This window comes from Procambarus clarkii, chromosome 22 (assembly GCF_040958095.1).
Source record: "Procambarus clarkii isolate CNS0578487 chromosome 22, FALCON_Pclarkii_2.0, whole genome shotgun sequence".
In the NCBI taxonomy this organism is placed as follows: Eukaryota; Metazoa; Arthropoda; class Malacostraca; order Decapoda; family Cambaridae; genus Procambarus; species Procambarus clarkii.
Genome location: NC_091171.1, coordinates 42,869,466 through 42,894,947, shown reverse-complemented (window position 1 = coordinate 42,894,947; position 25,482 = coordinate 42,869,466). Strand labels below are relative to the sequence as shown.

Here is a 25,482-nt window from a genome sequence, read left to right as displayed (position 1 = left end):
CCTCGAATGTTGGAGTTATCATGCTTCCTGGATCCGATAATTATTGGAAAGGAGTTGGGGGCGAGAGACAAGGCGAGAGAGAGAGAGACAGGGCGAGCGAGAGAGACAGAGCGAGAGAGAAAGACAGAGCGAGAGAAAGACAGAGCGAGCGAGAGAGAGACAGAGCGAGAGAAAGACAGAGTGAGCGAGAGAGAGAGAGAGAGAGAGAGCCAGAGATCTCTCTTAGATCTATCCTTAAATGGCTTAATTTATACACACACACTATAATATGTAATGCTCTAGTTCAGGTTTCTCAACCTATGGTACATATACCTCTAGGGGTATGTATAGCTCAAGGCACTTTGGGATACTTTCTACAAATAGGTCTTTCAAAAATTAAAATGTACCAATATTTTGAGAATTGTCACATACCCCTTCTTCCCTCTAAAGATTCCCCCCCCTCACGTGTCTCTACAGGGGTACATGCACTTCTAAGGGTATGTATATTCCCACCTGGTTGAGAACCCCTACTCTAGTGTCTGTCCCTTTCTTATACAGTAATAATAATATTAATAGTAATAATAATAATATCATTACGTACAGGTAATGGTAATGTCATCTCCCAGACACAATAACATAGGATAAAAACCCACACACTTTTGTATTTGTGAAATTTATGTAAAGAATTTACACAATATCTTTTGCACTCTCCTGAGTGCTTTGTCAAGGTCTGAGTGTGTGATTAGGACCTTGTCCTAATCACACACTTTGACTTTGACAAAGCATGCGAAAGATTTTTTGTAAATTCTTTACATAAATTTCACAAATACAAAAGTGTGTGGATTTTTATCCTATGTTATTGTGTCTGTGAGACGACATTACCATTACCTGTATTTAATATTATTATTTTTATTATATTATTACACGTATTATTATTATTAGGTCCCAGGTGGGACAGAAATGGTTGGGCATTTTTCCTATCAACTAATGCCCCTATCCACCTTGCAGTAACTGGTATCAAAGAGTTGTGGGGCCAGCTTCTTGTGGGGTTGCATCCTGGAAAGGGTCAGTTATTTGACCCTGGGAAGTATACAGTACCTTCATATAAGCCTAACATACTGTATGTATAAATTGGCTGCCTGTCCCCAGATACAATGAATTATACTGTAATACAGTAATGATAATACAGCAATAATAATTAAAATACATTAATAATAATTATAATACAGCCATAATTATTATAATACAGCAATAATTATAATACAGAAAATTAGAGAAACTTACTATAATGCCATAGTGCTGGAATGAGAGTGAAGGAAACACCTATTATATGTGTAAGTGTATTAAAACAAATTTTGGGATACAACCTACATCTGTCATCAATGTGTTGTATACACAATGGTCTGACATTGTATACAGAACCTTGAGAAAGGATGTAGAATACATCCTAAAATTTGGTTTTAATACACTTACAATATATTTTACACTTTTAATATATTGGGTCTTGTCTGCACCTTTACAGTAACAATTATTTTAACACAGTAATAAGAGTTAATTTTTAAACCTTTAAAATACTCACCAATTTGGATATTGGTCCAGACAGTGTCTTCTAAAGGTCAGATGTAACACAAAGCTCAACAAGCCACAATGTAGGACAGAACACACAGAAGACGCTTTTTCCATCCACACGGTTATATTCCCTTGGAAACGCCTACCCACCGAGGCCGAAAATGACAAACCAAAATCCAGCTTGACAAAATCATCAGGATAAATGGGAACAGGGAGGGGAGGAGGGGGGGGACCTTTGACAAGTTGCCGGCTTCCTGCCCTCATTGCAACAACTTGTGAGATTACAGGTAAATTCAGGTCATTTGTAAAATATACAAGGATCAATAAAGAATACTGTATTACTCCCCCCCCATTTCACATTATTAAAATAAGCTAGAGGGACTTGGTCCTTACCTGTACTGAGGCTGACTGGAAATGACAATCCGAGGGCGACTGATATTGATGACCACACTAATAAAAGTAGCATGACGATCTCATCAATTAGCAACAACTGCCCGAGTATGACAAGAGGACGGCTTCTGGAGGACATCCATGCGAGGACAACCTTCCGAGGATGACCACCCGAGGACGACCTCCCTGGAATGACCACCCGGGGATGACCTTCCTGGGATGACCAACTGGGGATGACCTCCTTGGGATGAACACTTGAGGATGACCTCCCTGGGATGACCACCCGAGGATGACCTCCCTGGGATGACCACCCGAGGATGACCTCCCTGGGATGACCACCCGAGGATGACCTCCCTGGGATGACCTCCCTGGGATGACCACCTGAGGATGACCTCCCTGGGATGACCTCCCTGGGATGACCTCCCTGGGATGACCACCCAAGGATGACCCAAGATGACCTCCCTGGGATGACCACCTGAGGATGACCTCCCTTCAATGACCACCTGAGGATGACCTCTCTAGGATGACCACCTGAGGATGACCTCTCTAGGATGACCACCTGAGGATGACCTCTCTAGGATGACCACCTGAGGATGACCTCCCTGGGATGACCACCTGAGGATGACCTCCCTGGGATGACCACCCGAGGATGACCTCCCTGGGATGACCACCCGAGGATGACCTCCCTGGGATGCCCACCCAAGGATGACCCAAGATGACCTCCCTGGGATGACCACCTGAGGATGACCTCCCTTCAATGACCACCTGAGGATGACCTCTCTAGGATGACCACCTGAGGATGACCTCTCTAGGATGACCACCTGAGGATGACCTCTCTAGGATGACCACCTGAGGATGACCTCTCTAGGATGACCACCTGAGGATGACCTCTCTAGGATGACCACCTGAGGATGACCTCTCTAGGATGACCACCTGAGGATGACCTCTCTAGGATGACCACCTGAGGATGACCTCTCTAGGATGACCACCTGAGGATGACCTCTCTAGGATGACCACCTGAGGATGACCTCTCTAGGATGACCACCTGAGGATGACCTCTCTAGGATGACCACCTGAGGATGACCTCTCTAGGATGACCACCTGAGGATGACCTCTCTAGGATGACCTCTCTAGGATGACCACCTGAGGATGACCTCTCTAGGATGACCACCTGAGGATGACCTCTCTAGGATGACCACCTGAGGATGACCTCTCTAGGATGACCACCTGAGGATGACCTCTCTAGGATGACCACCTGAGGATGACCTCTCTAGGATGACCACCTGAGGATGACCTCTCTAGGATGACCACCTGAGGATGACCTCTCTAGGATGACCACCTGAGGATGACCTCTCTAGGATGACCACCTGAGGATGACCTCTCTAGGATGACCACCTGAGGATGACCTCTCTAGGATGACCACCTGAGGATGACCTCCCTGGGATGACCACCTGAGAATGACCTCTCTGGGATGACCACCTGAGGATGACCTCTCTGGGATGACCACCTGAGAATGACCTCTCTGGGATGACCACCTGAGAATGACCCCTCTAGGATGACCACCTGAGGATGACCTCCCTGGGATGACCACCTGAGAATGGCCTCTCTGGGATGACCACCTGAGGATGACCTCTCTGGGATGACCACCTGAGGATGATCTCTCTAGGATGACCACCTGAGGATGACCTCTCTAGGATGACCACCTGAGGATGACCTCTCTAGGATGACCACCTGAGAATTACCTCTCTAGGATGACCACCTGAGGATGACCTCTCTAGGATGACCACCTGAGGATGACCTCTCTAGGATGACCACCTGAGGATGACCTCTCTAGGATGACCACCTGAGGATGACCTCCCTGGGATGACCACCTGAGGATGACATCCATTGGATAGCCACCAAAAGATGACCACCCTAGGATGATCGCCTGAGGATGACCTCTCTAGGATGACCACATGAGGACGACTTCCTATGGATGACATCCCGAGGATGACATCCCGAGGACGACCTCCTGAGGACAACCTGTAGTCAATACTTCCCGCCACTGTGCTCGCCCACGTGTCCGAACGAACCCATTACACTTCCCCCTCCCAAAACAGAATTTACCACCATTTCCTAGCATCATAATCGATCATAACAAAAGAATAAATAAAAAATATAATAAATATCTAATATATATATCAGAATATAAATTTTAGTGAGATAATTGCGATTTGAAATTGAAGTAGAAGTCGAGTGCGAGGGTTCCGGAGAGCGTGGCCGGGACAACATAAACACAGATAAGGACAACATGCTGTAGGGGAGCTTAGGGCAGCTCCTCCTTCACTCTCCCGCACCTCCAGACAGATATACTACATCCTTTTACATAAAAAGAAGCACCCATGTGAGTTTCCTGCTTGTATTTTATTGTATTATGCCCGAATACAACACGTAGCATAGCGTTTTCGGGCATAGCCGTTTGCCCGAAACGTTCTGCGTGTTAGTGGTCCATGCATGAATGTAAAAACGTCAGTGTTATGTACTCCCATAAACCCAATGTACCTTCTTGTATATATCAAAATAAATTAATAAATAAATATTGTGTCGGTGGGAAACATCCATGTGAGTTTACTGTCAGTATTATGTCACTGGGACAGTCATGTTTTTGTTGTTAAATTCAGCTTTGTGGAGCAAGCGGTGGGAAATGACCCAACATTGGTACCCTTTTTTTTTCTCTTTGAGGATATAAGTCTATCTGGACAACTCTGCCCGACATAGTGTGAGTTAGTGGCTTGGCAAGAATGTAAGAACACCAGTGTTATGTACTCTCACAACTTCTATGTACCTTTTGTATATAAATCACTAAAATTATTGGTTGTTGCCAGGTTATGTGTGTCACCTAATTAGTTGTAATAGGATGTGTGTGATTTTTACAGGGAAAATGCATGACAAAATTCAAAGAGGAGATTGGGATGTTAGGATATAATTAATATATAGGATATAAGAACATAATACATAGCTTCTTTGGAGAATTGCAACATCGAGAAACAAAAATCATTCCAGAGCTCAGTCAACCCTTGGATCAGGAACGGTTGAGGGCCACAGGGCTAACAACAATGCAAACCAGGCATGACAGGGCAGATCTCACTAAAACTTAAAATACTGTACTGAACAATTTTGAGAATGTTGATCCAGACAGTTGCTTCAAAAGATCAGATGTAACACAAACAAGAAGTGGCAGTTTCAAGCTCAACAAGACCTTGCATGTGGGGTATAACAATCCACGTCACAACTACCAAATTAACAGCATTACCTTGCAGCAGATTGATGAAGAAAAGGACCTTGGAGTCAGATTTCATCATTCACGAAGTTGCACAACAAGTGGGAGCAGCAGTAAAAAAGGTAACCAAACCCTGGGAATAATCGAGCATGACTTTGACTTTAAGGAAACGAAGGCAGTCATCCACTTGTATAATTCTCTGGCTCCCCCTCACCTGGATCACTGCATCCAGACATGGAAACCTCATCTTCAGTAAGACATAGCTTCATTGGAGAAATTTCAACACCGAGCAACAAAAATAATTCCAGAACTATGTCAACTCTCATACCAGGACAGGTTGAGGGCCACAGGGCTATCAATACTTCAAATCAGACATAATATCTTCAGGTTATCTTGAGATGATTTCGGGGCTTAGCGTCCCCGAGGCCCGGTCCTCGACCAGTCCTCTTTTTAGTTACACACACCCAGGAAGCAGCCCTTAACAGCTGTCTAACTCCCAGGTACCTATTTACTGCTAGGTAAACTGAGGCATCAGGGTGAAAGAAACTCTGCTGCCTATTTGTTTCCGCCTCCACCGGGGATCAAATCCGGAACCTTAGGACTACGAATCCCAAGCACTGTCCTCTCAGCTGTCAGGCCTCCTCTGATAGGGCTGATCTCATTAAAACTTTCAAAATACAGTACTGTACTGAACCATTTGGAGGATGTTGACCCAGACAACTTCTTCAAAAGGTCAGATGTAACGCAGACAAGGAGTAATGGTTTCAAGCTCGACAAGCCACAGTGTAGGACTAAAAAAAAGAAGACACTTTTTTCATCCATGGAACTGCCTACCCACTGGAGCCATAAATGCCAAAACTCTGCTGAACTTTAAAATCCAGCTTGATAAAATCATCAGGACAAATGAGGGGACCTTTAACAACCCGCCGGCTCCTGTCCTCATAGAAGCCACTAAAATACTAGTGGCCCTCGGGTAAATTCAGGTACTGTACTGTAATATATTTTTTAAATGTTAAGGGTGAGCTTGTTAGCAGTTAGCTACAACTATACTTTTTTTTTTTTAGTTCAGTATTCATGGTGCAATTTAGAATATGTGGGTTAGCATTAGAGAAAATGGAGGTTGTGTCATCTGCAAATAGAATTGGCTAAAGATGTTGAGTGACATTTGGTAAGTCATTGATATAAAGGAGAAAGAGGAGTGGAGCAAGTTTACTACCTTGAAGAACACCAATGTTAATTAGCAGTGTGGGAGAAGTAGCATTATTCACAGAAACATATTGGTGCCTGCCGCTGAGGTAAGTACTGTATTTGCAATTGAAGTTAGCAACCCCTGACTCCATAGTGTTGCAGTTTGTGGTATAGGAGTTCTACCCCCCAAAAAACTATAGAACACCAGAGCGTATGCGGGTAATGTGTGAAAATGCTGATTTGGTATCAGTTGGTGTCTCAGAACCCCTAGAGGATTCAGTTGAATCCCAGGTTACATTACTTTTGAACATATCATGGTTCAGTGATTTAATGTGTACCCAGTGTGCAGATTCAAATCCTCCTCATGGCTCCTACTGATTTTCTCAGTATGTAATTTGTTGGGGATAGATACAGAGACTCTGGACAGCTGCCTGTGAGTTAGTTCTTTACATTGGTTTGGAATGCTGGGAACTCATTTGCAAGGGATGTGCCAATGGATGAGCAGAAACTATTGAATATACTAACAGTGCCAGGGACTGAGCATTCCATCATCATTAGCTAGGAATCTTGGGTTTTATTAGAGCACTTCTTTGATTATAGTGTCTGGGAAATAGTGTTCTCATATTCATATGTATTATTTATTGATTTAAGTATTCTTCTTTTATTCAGCCATTGGTTATTTATCCTTTTTGGTTGTGACTTGTTTAGTTAGTATGGAACAGTGAGTATTACAGAGAATATGAGTTTTGTGAAGACCTGCTAGACCTGACTCCTACCAATACTAAAGTACTATTTCAGATGAATATTAAATTAAAATTTGCTTAAAATTCATTAGGTTTTGTTATATAACTAGTCAGACAGGCATTGCTTTATTATGTAATTTGTATATGCCATTCGAGACAAACTTGATTAGTGTGTTTATTATATTTCCCATTTAAATACAATTATTTTTGTTAAATTTTCACACTTGTCACTTTCAGTTAAGGCTAGAGTCAAAAGAGTTTAGGAAATATATCTCCCTTGCCAGAAATGTAAATATAACAGTATGAAATGTTTTAAATTTCAGCTTTTCCTAAATACTGTACCATATTCCAACAATAAACTGTTGCCCCTTAAACTGAACTTTATCGAGTTCGGTTCCATATACCCAATAGGCGAGTGGCAGGTGGGAGATGCATCCTTATGTCTGGAAGTTCTTAGTTGTCCTACTGAAGATTGCATGGAGGTTATCTTGAGATTATTTTGGAGCTTTAGTGTCCCCGCGGCCCGGTCCTCGACCAGGCCTCCACCCGCAGGAAGCAGCCCGTGGCAGCTGACTAACACCCAGGTACCTATTTTACTGCTAGGTAACAGGGGCATAGGATGAAAGAAACTCTGCCCATTGTTTCTCGCCGGCACCCGGGATCGAACCTGGGACCACAGGATCACAAGTCCAGTGTGTTGTCCGCTCGGCCGACCGGCTCCAGGAGATTAAATATCAGACAGTATTTTATAGGCCTAAGTGCCTGATTAATTAAACTATAATTTTTAGCAAAAATTAGCTCTAAAAATGTTTTGCTCTTTACTAAACAAATCATTTTCAGAGACCATGCGCTACTACTTCATTCTGGCCAACCAGAATAAATCAGTCCCTGTGGCGCAGTGGTAAAACACTTGCCCGGCGCTTCACAAGCGATTTGGCCTGGGTTCGTATACTGGCCGGGGAGGATTGACTGGGCACCAATTATTAACTGTAGCCTCTGTTCACCCAGCAGTGTTGTTAAACGATTTGGTAGGTCGTATTCTGAGGAAAATTAGAATTAAGGACCTGCCTGAAACGCTTTGCGTGCTAGTGGCTTTACAAAAATGTAAGAACTCTTGTACAGTATTTAAAAAAAAAAAAATTGTGTTGAGATCTACTGTACATCCATCTATACATAAGGTGTTTACCATCACTAAGATCAGTAATATATAAGCTATATATGTAGGCTATGTCCTGATCCACTGAAATTGATACATTCAGTAAGGGTTGACCCTTTGCATCACATCACTAAAACAATGGACAGAGAACACATTTATGCTGTACAGTACTGGCATTTCTGTGTCCCGCTGATCACTCGGTGGTGTGTTTTGTGGCACAGCTATAAACACTACTATGCCCTAATTGTGCTTAATCCTTTATTCAGTTTTATAATTATTTAGATTATTTAGGTTTAATTATAATATGCATAGATCACAGTACAGTAGTCACTTTCAGAGTTCTGGGATAAAGTTTATCTATGTATATTCAGCCTACCTGCTTGACTGATAATGTATCTTTATTTTGTTGCAGAAAAGTATTGTGTTCAACACCTGACAAAAAATGGATGTAAGTTATCTAATATACTGTTCTTGGCATTTTTGTTTCAAACATATATTTACAGTACTGTATTGGCTCTTATTATATATATATACTGTACACAGTTAACCTCTTTAAGGACTAAGTTCAGAAACGTTGTTATTCCAGGACTTTTCTTTTTTTTTAAAAGTTGATTTTTTGTAGGATTATAATTTTTTATTAGGAAAATACACACACAAACATAATACTGTACCTTCAGTATTTGAAAGCCATATTTTATGCCAATACCTTGATTGAAGAGTGGTACAGTGGGATACCCCTCGCATTTGTTTCCGACTCCTCGTGATGCAGAACATTATTTCTTGTTTGTACATTACAAATCATATATTTAATGATTATGATTTTTTTTTATTTTAATTACAACACATTTCAACATACGTGGCAATCATGTACTTCCAGTGTATAGCTTTATTTAAGAGCACTAGGATAATTGGTCTGCCAGCTCGTGGCTGACCCTTCATTTTTTCAGAGCTCTACACATGGTGGCTAGATGTACGAGGAATTCTTTGGACACTTATAGGATGCAATTCTGGTAAAAATTAAGACAGGAAACCTGTGGTCTTCAATAAACAGTCATTGTCAACAAAACATTTAACAATTTATATTGTATACACAGCCAAAGTCAACAAAAGATTGAAGTAACTTTTTATGGCAATCTAAATATAAATTTCACTAACAAATACAGTATTGATAATATTTCTTTGCATGTAAAAAGTGACAACACCACCTGTAACATGCCTTTTGGTGTACCTAAATGCACAACACGACAAAACTTGCCAATGAGCATACATGTTTCGCTTAGAGTTATGTTTTGATAGTCATGTCAACCCTTTTAGCATCAAGCTCCTTGTAGTAGTTACAGTACAGTGTTAAAAGCTTATGCAAAAAATATTAACATGGGCTGCAGTTTGTGGGTAGTAAACACTTACTTGCAGATCTTTACTGGATATCTGAGGGTGTAAAAAATATATTCTTAATTAGTCAGTGCATTTTTTAATTAAATTTTATAAAAGTTGATGTGACATGATATTTTTCCAAGTAACAAGCAAATTTTTTAATCTTAATGTTTAGGAACGTGTTTGAAAAGAGTTAATGCAGTATGAGCTGAACATTGATAAAATGTACATACTCTTATAAAAGCACAAGTTTGCTGTGTCAGATGAGAGAAGAGCTGCTGTGGGTGTCACAAAGAGGCATGTGAAAAGTTAAATATCATTAAGATGTGGACAAATTGCAGACGTTGCTGAGAAGTTATTGAAAGAGGTACCATTCTAAGAAAAGTGTTTATTACAAATAACATTTAGCCTGGTGAATAGCTTCTTCACGGAACCAAACCTTGGCTGAAATATGGGCTAGTCTTGGACTGGTCTTACCCCGCAGCCCATCCCGACACCAAGCTTCTCTGATAATAACTTGAGTAATAACCCTGCTGTTCCTTTCATATACAGATATATTTAGAGAAAAATCATAGTTATTGTATTAAATTTTGTATTAAATTATTTTCAGTAATTTATTTCTGGTTAAGAATGAGGAATGTTTGTGTTATTTAGTGAATAGAGCAAGGAATGAAATGTTATGGAAGTACAGTGGAACCTCAGGTGATAAGCAGCCCCATCTACGAGCATTTCAGGTAACGAGCGAGCCACTCGTGGACAATTTGTCTCGATTGACGAGCTTCCGCTCGGTTAACAAGAACACCAAGTGGTGCGGTTCTCGTAAATTCTCGGACAAATTCGATTGTACTTTTCAAGTACAATTGAAACAGTAAAGCAAAACATTTATAATAATTACATGTACAGTATTATAATTACATCATAAAATGTCATATTGATGTTTTTCAGGGGTGGAATGGATTAACTTTATTTCCATTATTTTAAATGAGGAAATTTGTTTCGCAAGACGAGTGTTTCACATGACGAGCTAGGTGCCGGAACGGATTAAATTTGTTAACCGAGGCTCCACTGTAGTTTGTATGAAGGGAGTGGATGTATTTGTTTATAATTTGTTTGTACAGTTTTGAGTATGGTAATTCATGAGGAGCATTGATCACCTAATCTTAAGAAGTAGTGGGATGCTTCTGTGGACAACTGCCGGAGTATTGTTATGCTTGTGTACCCGTGATGGCTATATACCAGGATTAACATAATGATTGAACAGGCATTTTTTCTTTTCTGAAAAATATCAACAACAATCGACTTGAGAATGGTCCAGGACGGATCGAAACGTCGTCGTCCCTTCACCTTCTAGTGTGTGGTCTGTTCAACAAATATCAACAACCATTCACTCTATAATATACATTTTTACTGTGTTTCTTTCTTTCTTTCCATTTCATGAAAGTGAGAAATGGGGCAATGATTATGAATGAATGTATTGTACAATTGCAGATTAAATGCCTTGGAAATCCAAAGAAGAGATACACAACCTGCAAGTTTTGGACACGTAACAAATGCAAAAACCACCCAGAGTTTTGTAAATATGTCCACAGCTATGTTTGCCCAGAGAGAGATCAGTGCGAGAGGTTTGATTGTACCCTTCTCCATGTTAACCAAGCTCACAAGAAATTGTTGCATCAGAAGGTAGGCTCCACACATAATATAACAACCACTGCTTATATAATATATATTGTCATTCTTTTAAAGCAGTTATTTGCAACATGTTGCCCTAATTCCAGAAACTTAATTTTAAGAAATCAGATTGGGGTAAAGTCATCGGTCCTCACCCCCCTTTCTTTTGCTTGTACAGTACGATACTAGCATCCCTCAATTATTTGTCAGGTTGTGTGCCTGGAAAACTGGCCAAAAATCACAAATAATTTTTCAATAAAGACAACCACAAAACTAGCAGGGTTGTAATGTTTCTAATTGTGCAGGGCTCCTTGCTGTTGTCTGTTCAAGTGTGCTCTACATTTTTGGTGGCTTTTTCCTCTTGGGTTGGGTGATCTAAGTATTTCCTTCTCCCTGCACCTCTTTGAGTGAACCAGGCTTGGGGTCTCTGGTCTGCAGTTGGGTTTCTGACACTTACAAGGGTGTCGTGTGGCATGATATTGCTAACACCATGGAGCCACTGAGAGGCCCACCAGAAAAACTTTCAACGCTAGAGTTTTCTGGGAATGGCTGAGGACTGCTGACTTTGCCCTTCTGGGATGACTTAATAAATATAAAAGCAAGCACAAATTTCTAGGCTTTAACACAACAAACTCTTAGTCAGGCAAAGTTGGCATTTATGAATTCACATAATTTCCAAAAAGTCTATTAAATAAACTTTGTGTTTCATGCTGTAATATTTGTTTTAACATTAAAACTTTAGTGTTCTGATGACACTAAAATTCTTTATCCATACTCTGACAGCAAACATTTAGATGACATTAAAAAGCTAAGGATGCTAATTCATGAATTCATCACCAGCACGCATAATCTGTTATAAAAACACTTTTTGTATTACATCTGTACTCTAGTAAATTCATTACCAAACATTTTGACTCCAAATTTGTAATTATAACTAATTGAGACCACATAAAACTAGTGCAGTATAGACACTTTTAGGCATCTCTGAGTGGGACCCCGAGATGCCCACAACGTTTACTGTAGAGAAAACGCCGATGGATCAGAATGTTAAGGTGTTAAGCACTGTATTATGCAACTGTGTGTACAAAATTTAAACCGACAAATTTTTGTTCATATAATTAATATACAGTATTTTGTTCGTGTTACGAATAAATGAGCCTTGCATACATGGCTTTTGCAAGGGGTGCAAGAATATAACTGAAAATATAATGATTTCTTGAAGATATAATATGTTTCATTCCTTAAATGAGTACTGTATATGCATTTTAAACATGAATGCTCTACACACCTGCAAGCTTGCACACGCATGCACATACATGCACATATATATATATGCCAGGCTTAGGATGCTGATACTGTTCATACTGCCAGCACAAAAGTAAGATGTATCATGAACAAAGAGCAAAGGTTTCAAGCTCAACAAGCCATAATGTGGCAAAGAAAACAGGAAACTTTTTCATCCATAGAATTATAAACCCATAGAATAGAGTAGTATCACCAGTATAATACCGGTAGAATATTATACCACCGGTATCACCGGTAGAATACCGGTATCATGATGATACCCGCCGAAGCTGTCCATGCCAAAACACCGCTGAATTTCAAAATCCAGCTCGACAAAGTCGTCAGAACGAATGGGAAGGACCTTTGACAAGATACCGACTTCTTGTCCTTGTCGAGGCCACTAGAGTGATAGTGGCCTTCAGGTAAATTCCTATAACTACAGTAGGATTCCGATACTACGAGGGGAATAGGGTCACCTACTCTGCAGCTTTATGTACGGTATAATCACACTAATTTTCTTCAGTGGTTTCCTTCAACAATCTAGGAAATGACTCCTTGCAGTCCTATTATAATCTTTGTTGGTTGCAATTTAACCTTCTCTGCCTGATCACCACCTCAAGTCCAATTTTTAACAAATTTTTTAACAAATGGTCTATCAAATTGTACTCGAGTTTCTATTCACTTGTATTCACAACTGCAAATACTGTTACTGTATTTTGAATGTTATCTTTTCTCTTTAATAAATTCTCTATTTCCTCCATTAACTTGGTACAGTACTATTTTCTACCTGACAGCTGAGTGAACAGCACTCGAGATTCGTAGTCTTAAGGTTCCGGGTTTGATCCCCCGGCAGAAACAAATGGGGAGCGTTTCTTTCACCCTGATGCATCTGTTCACCTAGCAGTAAATAGGTACCTGGGCATTACAGCTGCTATGAGCTGCTTCCTGGGGATGTGTAACAAAATGGAGGCCCTGGTCGAGGACTGGGCCGCGGGGACGATAAGCCCCGAAATCATCTCGAGATAATCTCAAGATAACCATTACCTTGACTACTTCTTTTTAGTAACTTGCTTTATTAGTAAGATCAATCATCAGGATCTTATGTTATAATTTTACATGCAGTTCTTTGATTCACAGTTGTGGGATCAGGTACTCATAGTTATAGATTTCTGGTGTTAAATTATTTATTCTCTCTTCTTGGTTCTTGTTATTCATTTAAAGTTTCTCCTTTTCTCCAAAGTAAATTTTAGAGTTGATGATGAAATCATGATGATCTCCACCACCTTCCATTTTGTCTGTAAACAAAGCCATATTATCCACTACTGCCATTGTTGGACTACCTTGGCATCCAGAGCACTGGTTTATAGAATTTAAAGGGCCTTAAGCAGACTAATAGTATTTGGATTATTAGCACTTGCCACTATTATTTCTGAACTTGTCTCGAGTCCCTTTATGAGGGGCATAGATTGAGTTTTCTACAATAGGACTCAGTTTCTCATTGTATCTTTAGGGGTTGATCAATTACTGTATTGAACATCAAACAGTAAAAATAGTTGTGTGGCACTTGTTTAGCTGATTCGTTTAATGGTCTATTGTAATTTATTCGTTACCAGCTTTAAAGCTGCATTATCATTAGTTGTGTCATGAGCTCACTTGCATTTCTTTATGCACTGTTTGTACTTTAAATTCATTTATTTTAAAATCAGTGTCTATGATAGGCAAAATGTACATTTGTGTTGATGCCCTGTAATAATGATTTAATTGTGTAATTAAGATTATCCAATTATTTAAGTGTATATATACTGTAGTAAAAATTGGTTTTATTGCATGGCGAATTTTGACTTCATAGGAGCAAATGGGTTTGGAATCCTACTGAAGAGGAGAGTACAGAAACACACACATACCCGTAGATTAACTGCAATTGTGTCATTAATTTCAGTAACATGATTCATACTCTTAGACAGTAACTCAACACGCAGTGTCAAAGAAACCAACAGCTGTGCACAGGGGGAAGGACCGCAGGACAAGTTTGCCAGAAGCGAGCACGACTTCCGTCTTTAAGTGGTCATCCATTTCACCAAACTGGCGCTTCAAAAATTCTGCTGTTAAGGACAATTCTGCATCAGAGGCCAATTCTTCTCCATTTGATTGTTTTGATGAAGAATTATGTAAAGGGCTGGAAGAAGTTGGGCAGGAGTTAGATCGCTTTACAGAGGAGGCGTCAGAAAGCAGCCACTGTGACAATGAAGTGATATGCTTGACAGAAGTGAATAGTCATTATTCTGAACATTCTTCTCCAAGCACTGCGCATTGTAACAAAAATGTGGTCAAGAGGAAGACAGTTTCTGAAGCTCCTTGTGAATTGAAAAGGTGAGTTGTGATTGTGTAATTTTAACATAGAGATGTAACAACTGCACAAAAATCCTGCATCCCCCTGTATTTTAAGAGGAGATTGGACCTTGCACTAGACCTAATCACCTTCCTACCTAATCAAAGTGAGAAATTGGATAATGATTATGACTTGCACTTCCTATGTATATATTTGTTATTTTATTTGCTTTTTAATTGCATTAATTGATGATGTATTTTATTTATGCACTAGATTTATGCATTTTTTATGTTTCATTATTTTCACTGATATTCTTTTCAGAAATCCTCCCGAAGTAGCAAGCGAGATTGAAATATTGTATCACACAAAAGAACTTGTTCACACGAAAAAAAATGCAGTTAAAAAGAAAGTTAAGAAAGATTTTCAGGGCATAATGGGTTTGAAATCTCAGACCAAATCTTTGCAAATAATAAAGCCTCGTCAGAGGGATGTCCTTAAGTTGGAGGAGGAAAATAAACAAGATAAACAAGATAATGCCACTAGCCGTACCATATTGAAGAAACCACTTCTGGTTTCTGATTCACAAGTCCAGGATGCTCCTTCCACCAGTCTAGGATCTCCACCTACTGTGGCTTTGAAGGCTGCACCTGCACTCAGGTCTTTACCTCTCACAAACACCAACCCTAAACAAAGAAATTTCTTAATACACTCTAGTAGTTCGCATACTTCAAGAATTAATTCGGCTGATAAAAGTTTACTTAATGTAAGCAGCAGAATTATGGATGGAACAGTTTCTCAGACATCAGCAGTGAATGAAACAGTTTCTCAGACACCAGCAGTGAATGAAACAGTTTCTCAGACACCAGTAATGAATGGATCAGTTTCTCAGACACCAGCAGTAAATGGAACAGTTTCTCAGACATCACCAGTGAATGGAACAATTTCTCAGACACCAGCAGTGAATGGAACAGTTTTTCAGACACCAACAGTGAATGGAACAGTTTCTCTGACACCAGCAGTGAATGGAACAGTTTCTCAGACACCAGCAGTGAATGTAACAGTTTCTCTGACACCAGCAGTGAATGGAACAGTTTCTCAGACATCGGCAGTGAATGAAACAGTTTCTCAGACACCAGCAGTGAATGAAACAGTTTCTCAGACACCAACAGTGAATGGAACAGTTTCTCAGACATCGGCAGTGAATGAAACAGTTTCTCAGACACCAGCAGTGAATGAAACAGTTTCTCAGACACCAACAGTGAATGGAACAGTTTCTCAGACATCACCAGTGAATGGAACAGTTTCTCAGACATCACCAGTGAATGAAACCGTTTCTCAGACACCAGTAGTGAATGAAACAGTTTCTCAGACATCACCAGTGAATGGAACAGTTTCTCAGACATCACCAGTGAATGGAACAGTTTCTCAGACATCAACAGTGAATGGAACAGTTTCTCAGACATCACCAGTGAATGAAACAGTTTCTCAGACACCAACAGTGAATGGAACAGTTTCTCAGACATCACCAGTGAATGAAACCGTTTCTCAGACACCAGTAGTGAATGAAACAGTTTCTCAGACATCACCAGTGAATGGAACAGTTTCTCAGACATCAGCAGTGAATGAAACAGTTTCTCAGACATCAGCAGTGAATGAAACAGTTTCTCAGACAGCAGTGATTGGAACAGTTTCTCAGACAGCAGTGATTGGAACAGTTTCTTATGCACCTACAGTAAATGGAACAGTTTCTGATACACCTATAGTGAATGGGACAGTTTCTCATACATCAGCAGTGAATGGAATAGTTTCTTATCCATCAGCAGTGAATGAAACAGTTCCTCAAACACCTGTAGTGAATGGAACAGTTTCTCATCCATTGGCAGTGAATGGAATAGTTTCTCATACACCTGGAGTTAATGGAACAGTTTCTCATCCATCAGCAGTGAATGAAACGGTTTCTCAGACAGCAGTGAATGGAACAGTTTCTTATGCACCTACAGTAAATGGAACAGTTTCTGATACACCTTTAGTGAATGGAACAGTTTCTTGCCAATCAGCAGTTGATACAAAAGAAGCTGGAGACTTGGGATATAAAACTAACTTGTCAACCAAGGAGTCTAAAATTATTAATGAACCTGACAAAGCACTTCAAGAACTGAAATACAGTAATACGAATATCAAATTACCCACTGGAAATTCTAGTAGTGACTGCCCGAGCCATGATAGCAGCTTTGTGTCCAAAGACCAGTGGCCTGTGAGCTCGTCTAAATCTTCGCAGCCAATAAATCAGTCTGAAAACTCCATTCCTGGTGGTGGAGACGAGGGTGGTGATAAAGTATGTGAATTGAAGGCACTGTTATCACAGAAGAAACTCTTGGTGAACAAGATAAAGAGCTTGGTTAAAGAAAAGAAGAATCTCTGTTTGCAGAGAGATAATGTTATGAACAATTTTTCAGGTGACACTACTAAACTTTCTCAGTATTTTGAGGAAAATTCTCAGGTTACCAAAAAAGTATCTGCTCAGATTCTCATATTTAATGCCGAGATTAAACTCACCAATCAGAAAATAAATGACTTGGAAAATAGTAAAAGTTTGAAGAAAGCTGTGTTACTGAAAGATGACACAAAGGAAGAACAAGAGAGTGTTCTTGGATGCTTTTTATCGTCCAAAACACAAGAACAAACTCATCAAGATTGTTTTAACAATAACAGTGAGAATACAAGCAATAAGGAGAAAATGTTTGAAAAGAACCTTTCTGAAAGTCGGAAACTTTCTCATGAAACTGAAAAATTGGTCAACATACACCATAAAGATGTCACCTCTCTAACTGAAGAGCCACTTAAAGGAAATCTTGAAATTCAGACACCTCATTTGCCAGAACAGGAAAGGAAGAAAGAGGAACTTCCACAAGATAAGCAATGTGGAGAGTGGGTCCAAGTACCTCTTATTGAACATAAAACTGGTAATAGTATATGCAACATAGCAAGATCAAGTAGAAATATAACGTCCCATCCAGAGCAGCTTCGGCAAGCCCAGTTACCGTACAGTGTCCAGGAAAACAATATTGTAAATAAGCCAGTGAACAAAGATGATAGTAAATGTGACAAGACTTCTCCCCACAAAGCGAAAATGTCAGACTCGTCAAAGGACTTGAGCACACACTGGTGCAGGTTATGTAATGTGTTTTTTACGCATATATGTGGATTTGTGAAGCACCTGGAGTCGTCATCCCATATGGAGAAACTTAAGGTAATTATTATCTTTGGCACTGTACTCTCACTATTACATAGATTATTGTAAGGATATTATAACATTGTATTCTCTTCAGTTTCATTTCTAGTTCATTAACATTCACTTGCCCATGAATTGTCTTTTTGCCTTTTTATTTTATATTTTGGGTCTACCAATTTATAAGCTTCAGATTGCTCAAGAGAAGTTACTGGTTTGCATAATTTAGTATGGAACATTTTATTTTGCTGATTCTAATTTTCTGCCTTTGGTGTGTGTGAGTAGGATGAGAGTAAAGAGACATGGGTGCAGAAGATGCCGCAATACACAACCAAGAATCACTCGGAGGTTATTGAAGGAAAATCAGAAACTGTTGGTATGTACACAAGTCATAATATAGTAGCAAGTTCCATAGTCATAACCACACTTTAAAATGTTCTAATTTAAGGTTTACTGGTGAAAACTGCCCTTGATCCTTCATTATAGTATATTATTTGGTATTTGTTTCCTTGTACTGTTGCCGTGCTTGCAAACGCCCTATAAGCATGTGTACTTACTTTAAACCATGGGTTGCATATTATAATCTGTTTATGCTATCCATTAGTCTTTGTATTGTTGTAGTCTAATGAAATACTTGGTATTTAAATTGACAAGGTATATGAAAGTTTCAGTAAGTTAAGAAATTGCCTTCTATCTGAATTGGGAATTTAACAAAAGAAGTGTTGGCATTAACCTGCACAAGTGCTGCATACTTCATGATTGGACTAGTTTGAATCATTTTTGGGTAAGGAAATGTCATAGTCCTGTTTAGCCAGTCAATAAGTAGGCTTAGAAGTTAATGTAATGCAATGTATACTACATATCCTTACATATTTCAAAGCTAATAATCAAGCTAGCATGAATGATTCATGGGTAAATAATAATAAACATTTTTATCTAAGAATTATCTTTTTTTTTTTTTTTTTGACATGATACTCATGTATATTATCTTAGGGGCTGAATTTCTTCATTCAACCAAGATCTTCATTTGTGAGTTGTGCGAAAGTATTTTGTGGAACGCACAAGATGCTGCTCTTCACCCCCAGTCCTCTCACCATGCCCAAAAGTATAAGGTTTGTTCATAGTTTTTTCTGTACCTTGTATATTCATGATGTGTCTCATTAGACAAACAAAAATTAAGGTTTTATTCTCATTGGAAATAGCATTTCCAATGAGAAAATATATTTAACTTTGCTTTACACCATAGTTTTTCACCATAGGCATTGTTGTGGGTCTTTGCTGCCCATTTTACTGCTGGGTGCCACTGATCACAGGGGTAACACCTCAGTCCACTACGAGGTAGGGTTCCTTCCAGAACTCAGCCTTGCTCCCGTAGCAAGTGAAGTAAACTCGATCCTCCTCAGCTTCATTTTTTACTGTGTCGGTTGACACAGAAGCTCGGGTCCCTCGATCGGGCTTCCCCAACATAAATGACTCCAACAACAGATATAGCACACAAGGTCACCAGCTGATCCCACTAGTACACATAGCTCACCACACTTAGTGGTGGTATTAGGAATTTCCCAGTACAGTATAGCATGTTTTGCAAAGGTATGGTGTGCAACAACTCAATCGCTCTAACCGTAGAGGAAATGGAGGAGAAAAAACAAGCATGTTAGTATAAAACTATGAAGGTTTACTAAATAATAACTAGCCAACAGGTGAAAACCTTCCACTGTTCCGGTAGAATGGCAACACTTTTGGAAAGTCACCTCTGACAACTTTCTCTGCTGTTACCTCCGAAACTGTCCGTGACCGTCACTAGCACTTACTTACCTTCTTTCACATACATAAGTAAACCTGGCCCATACTTCACAGAATGTACTACACAGACTATATTCCTCCAACATATGATTACTGATAGTTCATACGTAAAACAGTATTTATAGACTAGAAATAAAAATGAATTTTGGAGAATTGATTTTTGAATTACCACCAACAGTGAAAAGAAACGTACGAAAGATTGAGAAAATTCGTGTTAGAATTATTAATCTTACTTTTTCGGTCATATTTAATAATATATGTCTACAGGAAAGACTGCTACCAAAATATACTAATATTAAAACAGTATTTATATATATTTCTGGGGGAAGCCCCGTCGGCTCCCCGGAGCTATCCAGGCTGATATGCTAATGTTGGACTTTGGCATCAGTTATGTGTATGGAGTTCTGTGGGCCTACCAGGGACCACGAGCCAGAGCCTGGCCCCCTCAGAAGAGGTACGAGGAACAACGACCTATAGAAGCCCCTGTGTGGTTGGAAGCATTCTATGTTTGCCATCGACCGGGTCAGGCACCCAAAAAGGTAAGCATCCCAAAACAAACCCTTATTCTGGTGAAAATTGCGACATAAAAACGAACAAGTGGATAGAACTCCCCAAACAAATGGGCAAATGGGTATGACATCACAAGCCGCCGTGCCGCTGTCTGCGCAGCTTCCCCCTCCCCGGTAGGGTGAAGGAGGAGCCCCAGACCCCCCTGCCGACAATCCACCTCTCAGTTCTGAGGCTGGAGCTATAGGCAATGGTTGTGTTCCCTAGCTCCAGTGGTTGTTTCAGCACTGTATCTTGTATGTGGTGACTGTCTTCTAGCCGGTCGGGAGCCGGTCGGCCGAGCGGACAGCACGCTGGACTTGTGATCCTGTGGTCCTGGGTTCGATCCCAGGCGCTGGCGAGAAACAATGGGCAGAGTTTCTTTCACCCTATGCCCCTGTTACCTAGCAGTAAAATAGGTACCTGGGTGTTAGTCAGCTGTCACGGGCTGCTTCCTGGGGGTGGAGGCCTGGTCGAGGACCGGGCCGCGGGGACACTAGAGCCCCGAAATCATCTCAAGATAACCTCAAGATAGGTGGTGCGTGAGCCGGGAGTGATTCTTCAGTACTCGGGCTGCATGCACCTAGAGTTTCCTTCCCTAGGTGCCCAGTAAATACTGCCCTTGGGGCGTGAGGCCACCTTTCACAAGTTCCTTAGGTTCTGCCTCTGCTAGGCCGTTTACTGCTTGGTTTTCGGCCGCCCTTTGTGTGCTTGGGTGTTCTGTCTCCCTTCTTTGCCTTAGGGTAGGGAGCAGTTTGCACTGGTAGGGGTGCAGGGTACTGCGCAGCTTGTTTTCACCAATCATAGCAGCGGGCTCTGTTCCACCTGGGTACGCTGTCCTCTTGCGGGGGTTTTCTTTTTCTTTTTGTTTGCCTGCTTGGTGGGGGGGGTCTGCCTTGGTTCTTGCCCCCTGTGTACTGAGTACTCTTCTGTTTCCGGTGGTTTCCCCTGATTGGTCCCCGAGAGTGTACATGTCCCAGGGGTTCAGTTCTTTGAAGGTTGTTTGGTAGACTTGGGCGCCAGTTAGCAGTACCCTGCCTGGGTTTATCTGAGCGTGAGTTCCATCTCAGGACCCTGGGAATCCCCATGGGGGTGCGTGGGTCCGATGGATATGACCCCTGAGTCCCTCCCTCGCTTTGTGCGAGTTTGAGGGTTGCTCTGTCCCCTTGTCTCAGGGTGCCTCTCATTGTTTTTTGCCTCCGTTTGCTGCCTGTGGGGTCGGTGGCACCTACGACCCAGAGTTCTGCGAGTTTTGTTGCTTATTTGTGACTTGGTTACCCAGGCTTATGCTCACTATTCGGGTACAAGCAGCATGGGCATTGTACGTTGGGTTCAAGTGGTTGCAACGCGCCAATACCGGAAGTCCCAGGGGTACCCCGTTTTGGTTGTTGTGACAGGGCTTGGGGGTGTTAATTGCTTCGGTTTTGTTTCCTTCCACACCCCCTGTCTTTCTCCTGTTGTGGTTTCGTCTGGTCACCACCCGTTCCCCCTTCCTCCCTGCATCCGGATTCTATCCGTCTGCAGGTTCAGGGTCGGGGCGGGGATTCGATGGTCTTGAGACTCGGACAGTCGCGGGTGTTTTCCCTTCCGGGGTAGCAACAGAGGCATTCGAGCCTGTTCCTCCAGCCGTGTTGTATGAGTCTGCCAGTGGGTTCCTTGCTTAGTAATTTTACGGCTCCCCCGCCTATTTCTTGGGAGGCTGGGGCTTTGGGGTGGGGGGGACGGCTCGGCCCTGGGCCTGCTGGGGCTTTTGGGAGGGGCTGACTTGGGGGGCCCTCAGGCCCCGTTGGGCAGTTTTCTACCTTCTGAGTGGGGCTTGCAGTTACGGGGAGTGGGGTTTTTCCTTTACCCCTACTCTGCATACGAGTTGTTGGGCGTCGGTCCCTCCCCGGGTTCAGATCCTTGTCCCTTCGGGTCCGTTCGGTTCCGTCCTGTTGGTGGGTACTTTTCTCCATTCTACCTCCTGTTCTCTGGGTCGGGCCTTTTCCGCCGTGTCGGGGTTATGTTCCCCTATTATCAGGGTTCTGCATGACTTTTGGTCTCAGGTGTGACTGTGACTTTATGAGCCTTTGTGATTTTGTGTTTGCTTCTGTGAGATCTCAGGGGTTCAGGAAGGTCTTCGATTCTAACCACATTGTTGGAACGTCTGTCTTCTTCCGGTGAGGCTTACCTCCAGTCCTTTTTGGACTCATCAGTCCTCTTCCGTGCTTCTTCTTGGTTTTCGATACTGTCTCATTCTTTTGTCATTATATCTTCTCTCTGTGCTCTGTCTAGGCACTGCTAATATTTTGAAGTTCTCCTTGTTGGCGCCCTTTTGGCTGGGCTGGGTTATGCAGTTTGGACCTCATGCGTCCTGCGCATGCGCCGTGGAAGTTTGTTTTGTTCTGTACGGTGTACACAAGTGCTGGTGTTCTGCGTCCTTTTCTCATGGGTGCTTCGCCTCTCTCCCTCCTCTTGTCTCTCCAGTCTGTGCCCCATAGATGCTGGAGGTGTTCTGGGTTGCCACTATGGGGAAGATGCTGGGTTTTCCCTGCATCTTCTGCAGAGGGTGTGGGGTGCCTCATTCGCCTCTACCCTACTCTTCTCCTGCAGGTGCGGCTCTGGCCTTCTTCCTCTGGCGGTGCTCCCGGCATCTTCTCGGCTACGTTGTGTCGTGACACATTCGTGCTTACGTTCTGCAGATGAGTTTATGCGGCCTGGCATCTCTTTCAGCCAGGCGCTGATTCGTGGTTTTTGGATACAAAAATCAGAACATAAGAACAAAGGTGACTGCAGAAGGCCTATTGGCCCATACGAGGCAGCTCCTATTATACTCGTCCGGTCCCACTCATATGCATGTCCAACTCATGCTTGAGTCAATCAAGGGGCCCCACCTTCGCCATGTTACGGGGCACAACATGTTTCCTTCCCATGTTTCATCTTTGGGAAGGTAGCTCTGGAGAGCTGACGGGACTTCCCCCCAGAAAACCAGCATTGAATGTAATGAAACGCCATTTTCTGGGTGAGACCCGGAGGCTCCCCAGCAACCCTCCCTCTCCCCAGTCGGCATTTTTTTAAGTGTTTTGATGTCCAGCCTCAGAACTGAGAGGTGGGTTGCCGGCCCGGGGGTTCTCCCTTTCCCCTACCGGGGAGGGAGGAGCTGCGTAGACAGCGGCGCGGTGACGTGTGACGTCATACTTGTTTGCCCGTTTGTTTGGGGAGTTCTATCCACTTTTTCTGTTTTTCATCGTAATTTTCACCAGATTAGGGGTTTGTTTTGGGATGCTTACCTTTCTGGGTGCCTGACCCGGTCGATGGCAAACAGAATGCTTCCAACCACACAGGGGTTTCTATAGGCCATTGCTCATCGTGCCTCTTCTGAGGGGGCCAGGTTCTGGCTCGTGGTCCTCGGTAGGCCCACAGAACTCCATACACATGACTGATGCCAAAGTCTGACATTAGCATATCAGCCTAGATAGCTCCGGGGAGCCGAAGGGTATCACCCAGAAAATGGCGTTTCATTATATTCAACACTGGGTTTTTAATTGTGCCCGGCCCAATTGTAAAAGTTACCGAATGACTGAAGTCCAGACATTTTATGCTCCAATTTATGTAGGTATATAATGAATATTCTTGAGTATGATTTTGTGTGTATATATATATGCGATCATAGACTCAAAATTGTTTTAAATTTCAGGAACATGTCCAAAAAAACACGGATCAAGAAAGAAGTTTCCTGACGGAAAAAATGAATGCATTAACTAAGTATTTCAAAGAGAGAAAAGCTAGATCACAAAATAACCCAACAAAAGAAACCAGTAAAGTTATTATTACTGAAGGTGCCCATAAGCAATCAGAAAATGGTTCCAGAGATCAACGTGTATTGCATAAATCAGAGTCGCCTCTTTCTCATCCATACGGTGGATTGAGCAACAAGCGAAAATCTCTCTCTCTTGAGGACTATAGCAAAAGAACAAAATTTGCATGAGAGGGGAAAAGTAAAATATAGACTGATGGTATTAACAATTGTGGAAATTGAGAGAGCAAACTCTGACTAAGATTCTAATAGTTCCAGAAAAAGTAATACAATGAACATAATTCCAGAAACTAAACATAAATTTGGTGCCTCTGCATTAGAAGAGCTTCACAAAGATTTTATTGGAATAGAAATGAAATCCATCAAGTTATCCTGAACTGAAATATTGAAATGAGATCTTTTCAGCACTCGCCAATGAACGCTAGATAAGGGAAGGCTTTCTAGTGTCTCAGAAAGCCCAAGTGTAAATTAAATACACTAAGATCTTCTAAATATCATATTGATACTGAAGTGGTCATAAGTATAATCGTGGTACAGGCAGGTATAGGAAGACTCGAGTGATGATTGAGTACAAAATTGAAGGATGAGAGGTTATCCATATTAGGGAGTCACCAAAAATGTCTCCAAGGTCTGGGTATTTATCAACCAAAGATTTTAGCATTTAAATATTGATATAGTGTGTATGGATGTGCATACTGTATAGGATTGCTTAAATCTAAAGACACGTATATAAAAAATATAACAAACTATTCCTACGGACATTATCCAAATTCTTGAATCATTAGCTGCCAAGCAAAACCTCATTTTCTCTCCTCAGGCACTGGGAATATTGTGGTCTCTCAAAGCCAAGTGTCTCAGGAGGGCGGTAAGTGTGTGCACTGTAACACCCATTATAAACTTTAAATTGTAATTGTAAAGTCAAGATTGCCAAATAGCATATGCTTAAAAATGTGAGAACTAAAAGTGCATAAATATTAAATCAAATGAAAAAACTACAAAAACCCAATTGTTTTAAATGCAAAGAATGGCAGCATCTTATATGTAATGACTGTAACATTTGAGACATTAAATGTAAATGTGTTTCCCTTCTCAATGGGATTTTCTGTGAGAAGTCCCGACGGCTCCCTGAAGCTATCAGACTGAATATGCTATATTAGCCTGAGGCATCA

General features: G+C 41.4%; 1 protein-coding gene across 1 annotated transcript; it reads left to right on the top strand.

Annotated features, from left to right (window-relative positions):
- The first annotated feature begins 4,193 nt into the window (after window positions 1–4,193).
- LOC123760162 (serine-rich adhesin for platelets) lies at window positions 4,194–25,050 on the top strand. Its single transcript, XM_045745673.2, has 8 exons — window positions 4,194–4,321; window positions 8,697–8,732; window positions 11,147–11,338; window positions 14,571–14,980; window positions 15,261–18,189; window positions 18,454–18,544; window positions 19,162–19,280; window positions 24,194–25,050. The coding sequence occupies exons 2-8, from the start codon at window positions 8,727–8,729 to the stop codon at window positions 24,482–24,484; spliced, it is 4,038 nt and encodes a 1,345-aa protein (XP_045601629.2). The 5' UTR covers window positions 4,194–4,321; window positions 8,697–8,726; the 3' UTR covers window positions 24,485–25,050.
- The last annotated feature ends 432 nt before the right edge of the window (window positions 25,051–25,482 follow it).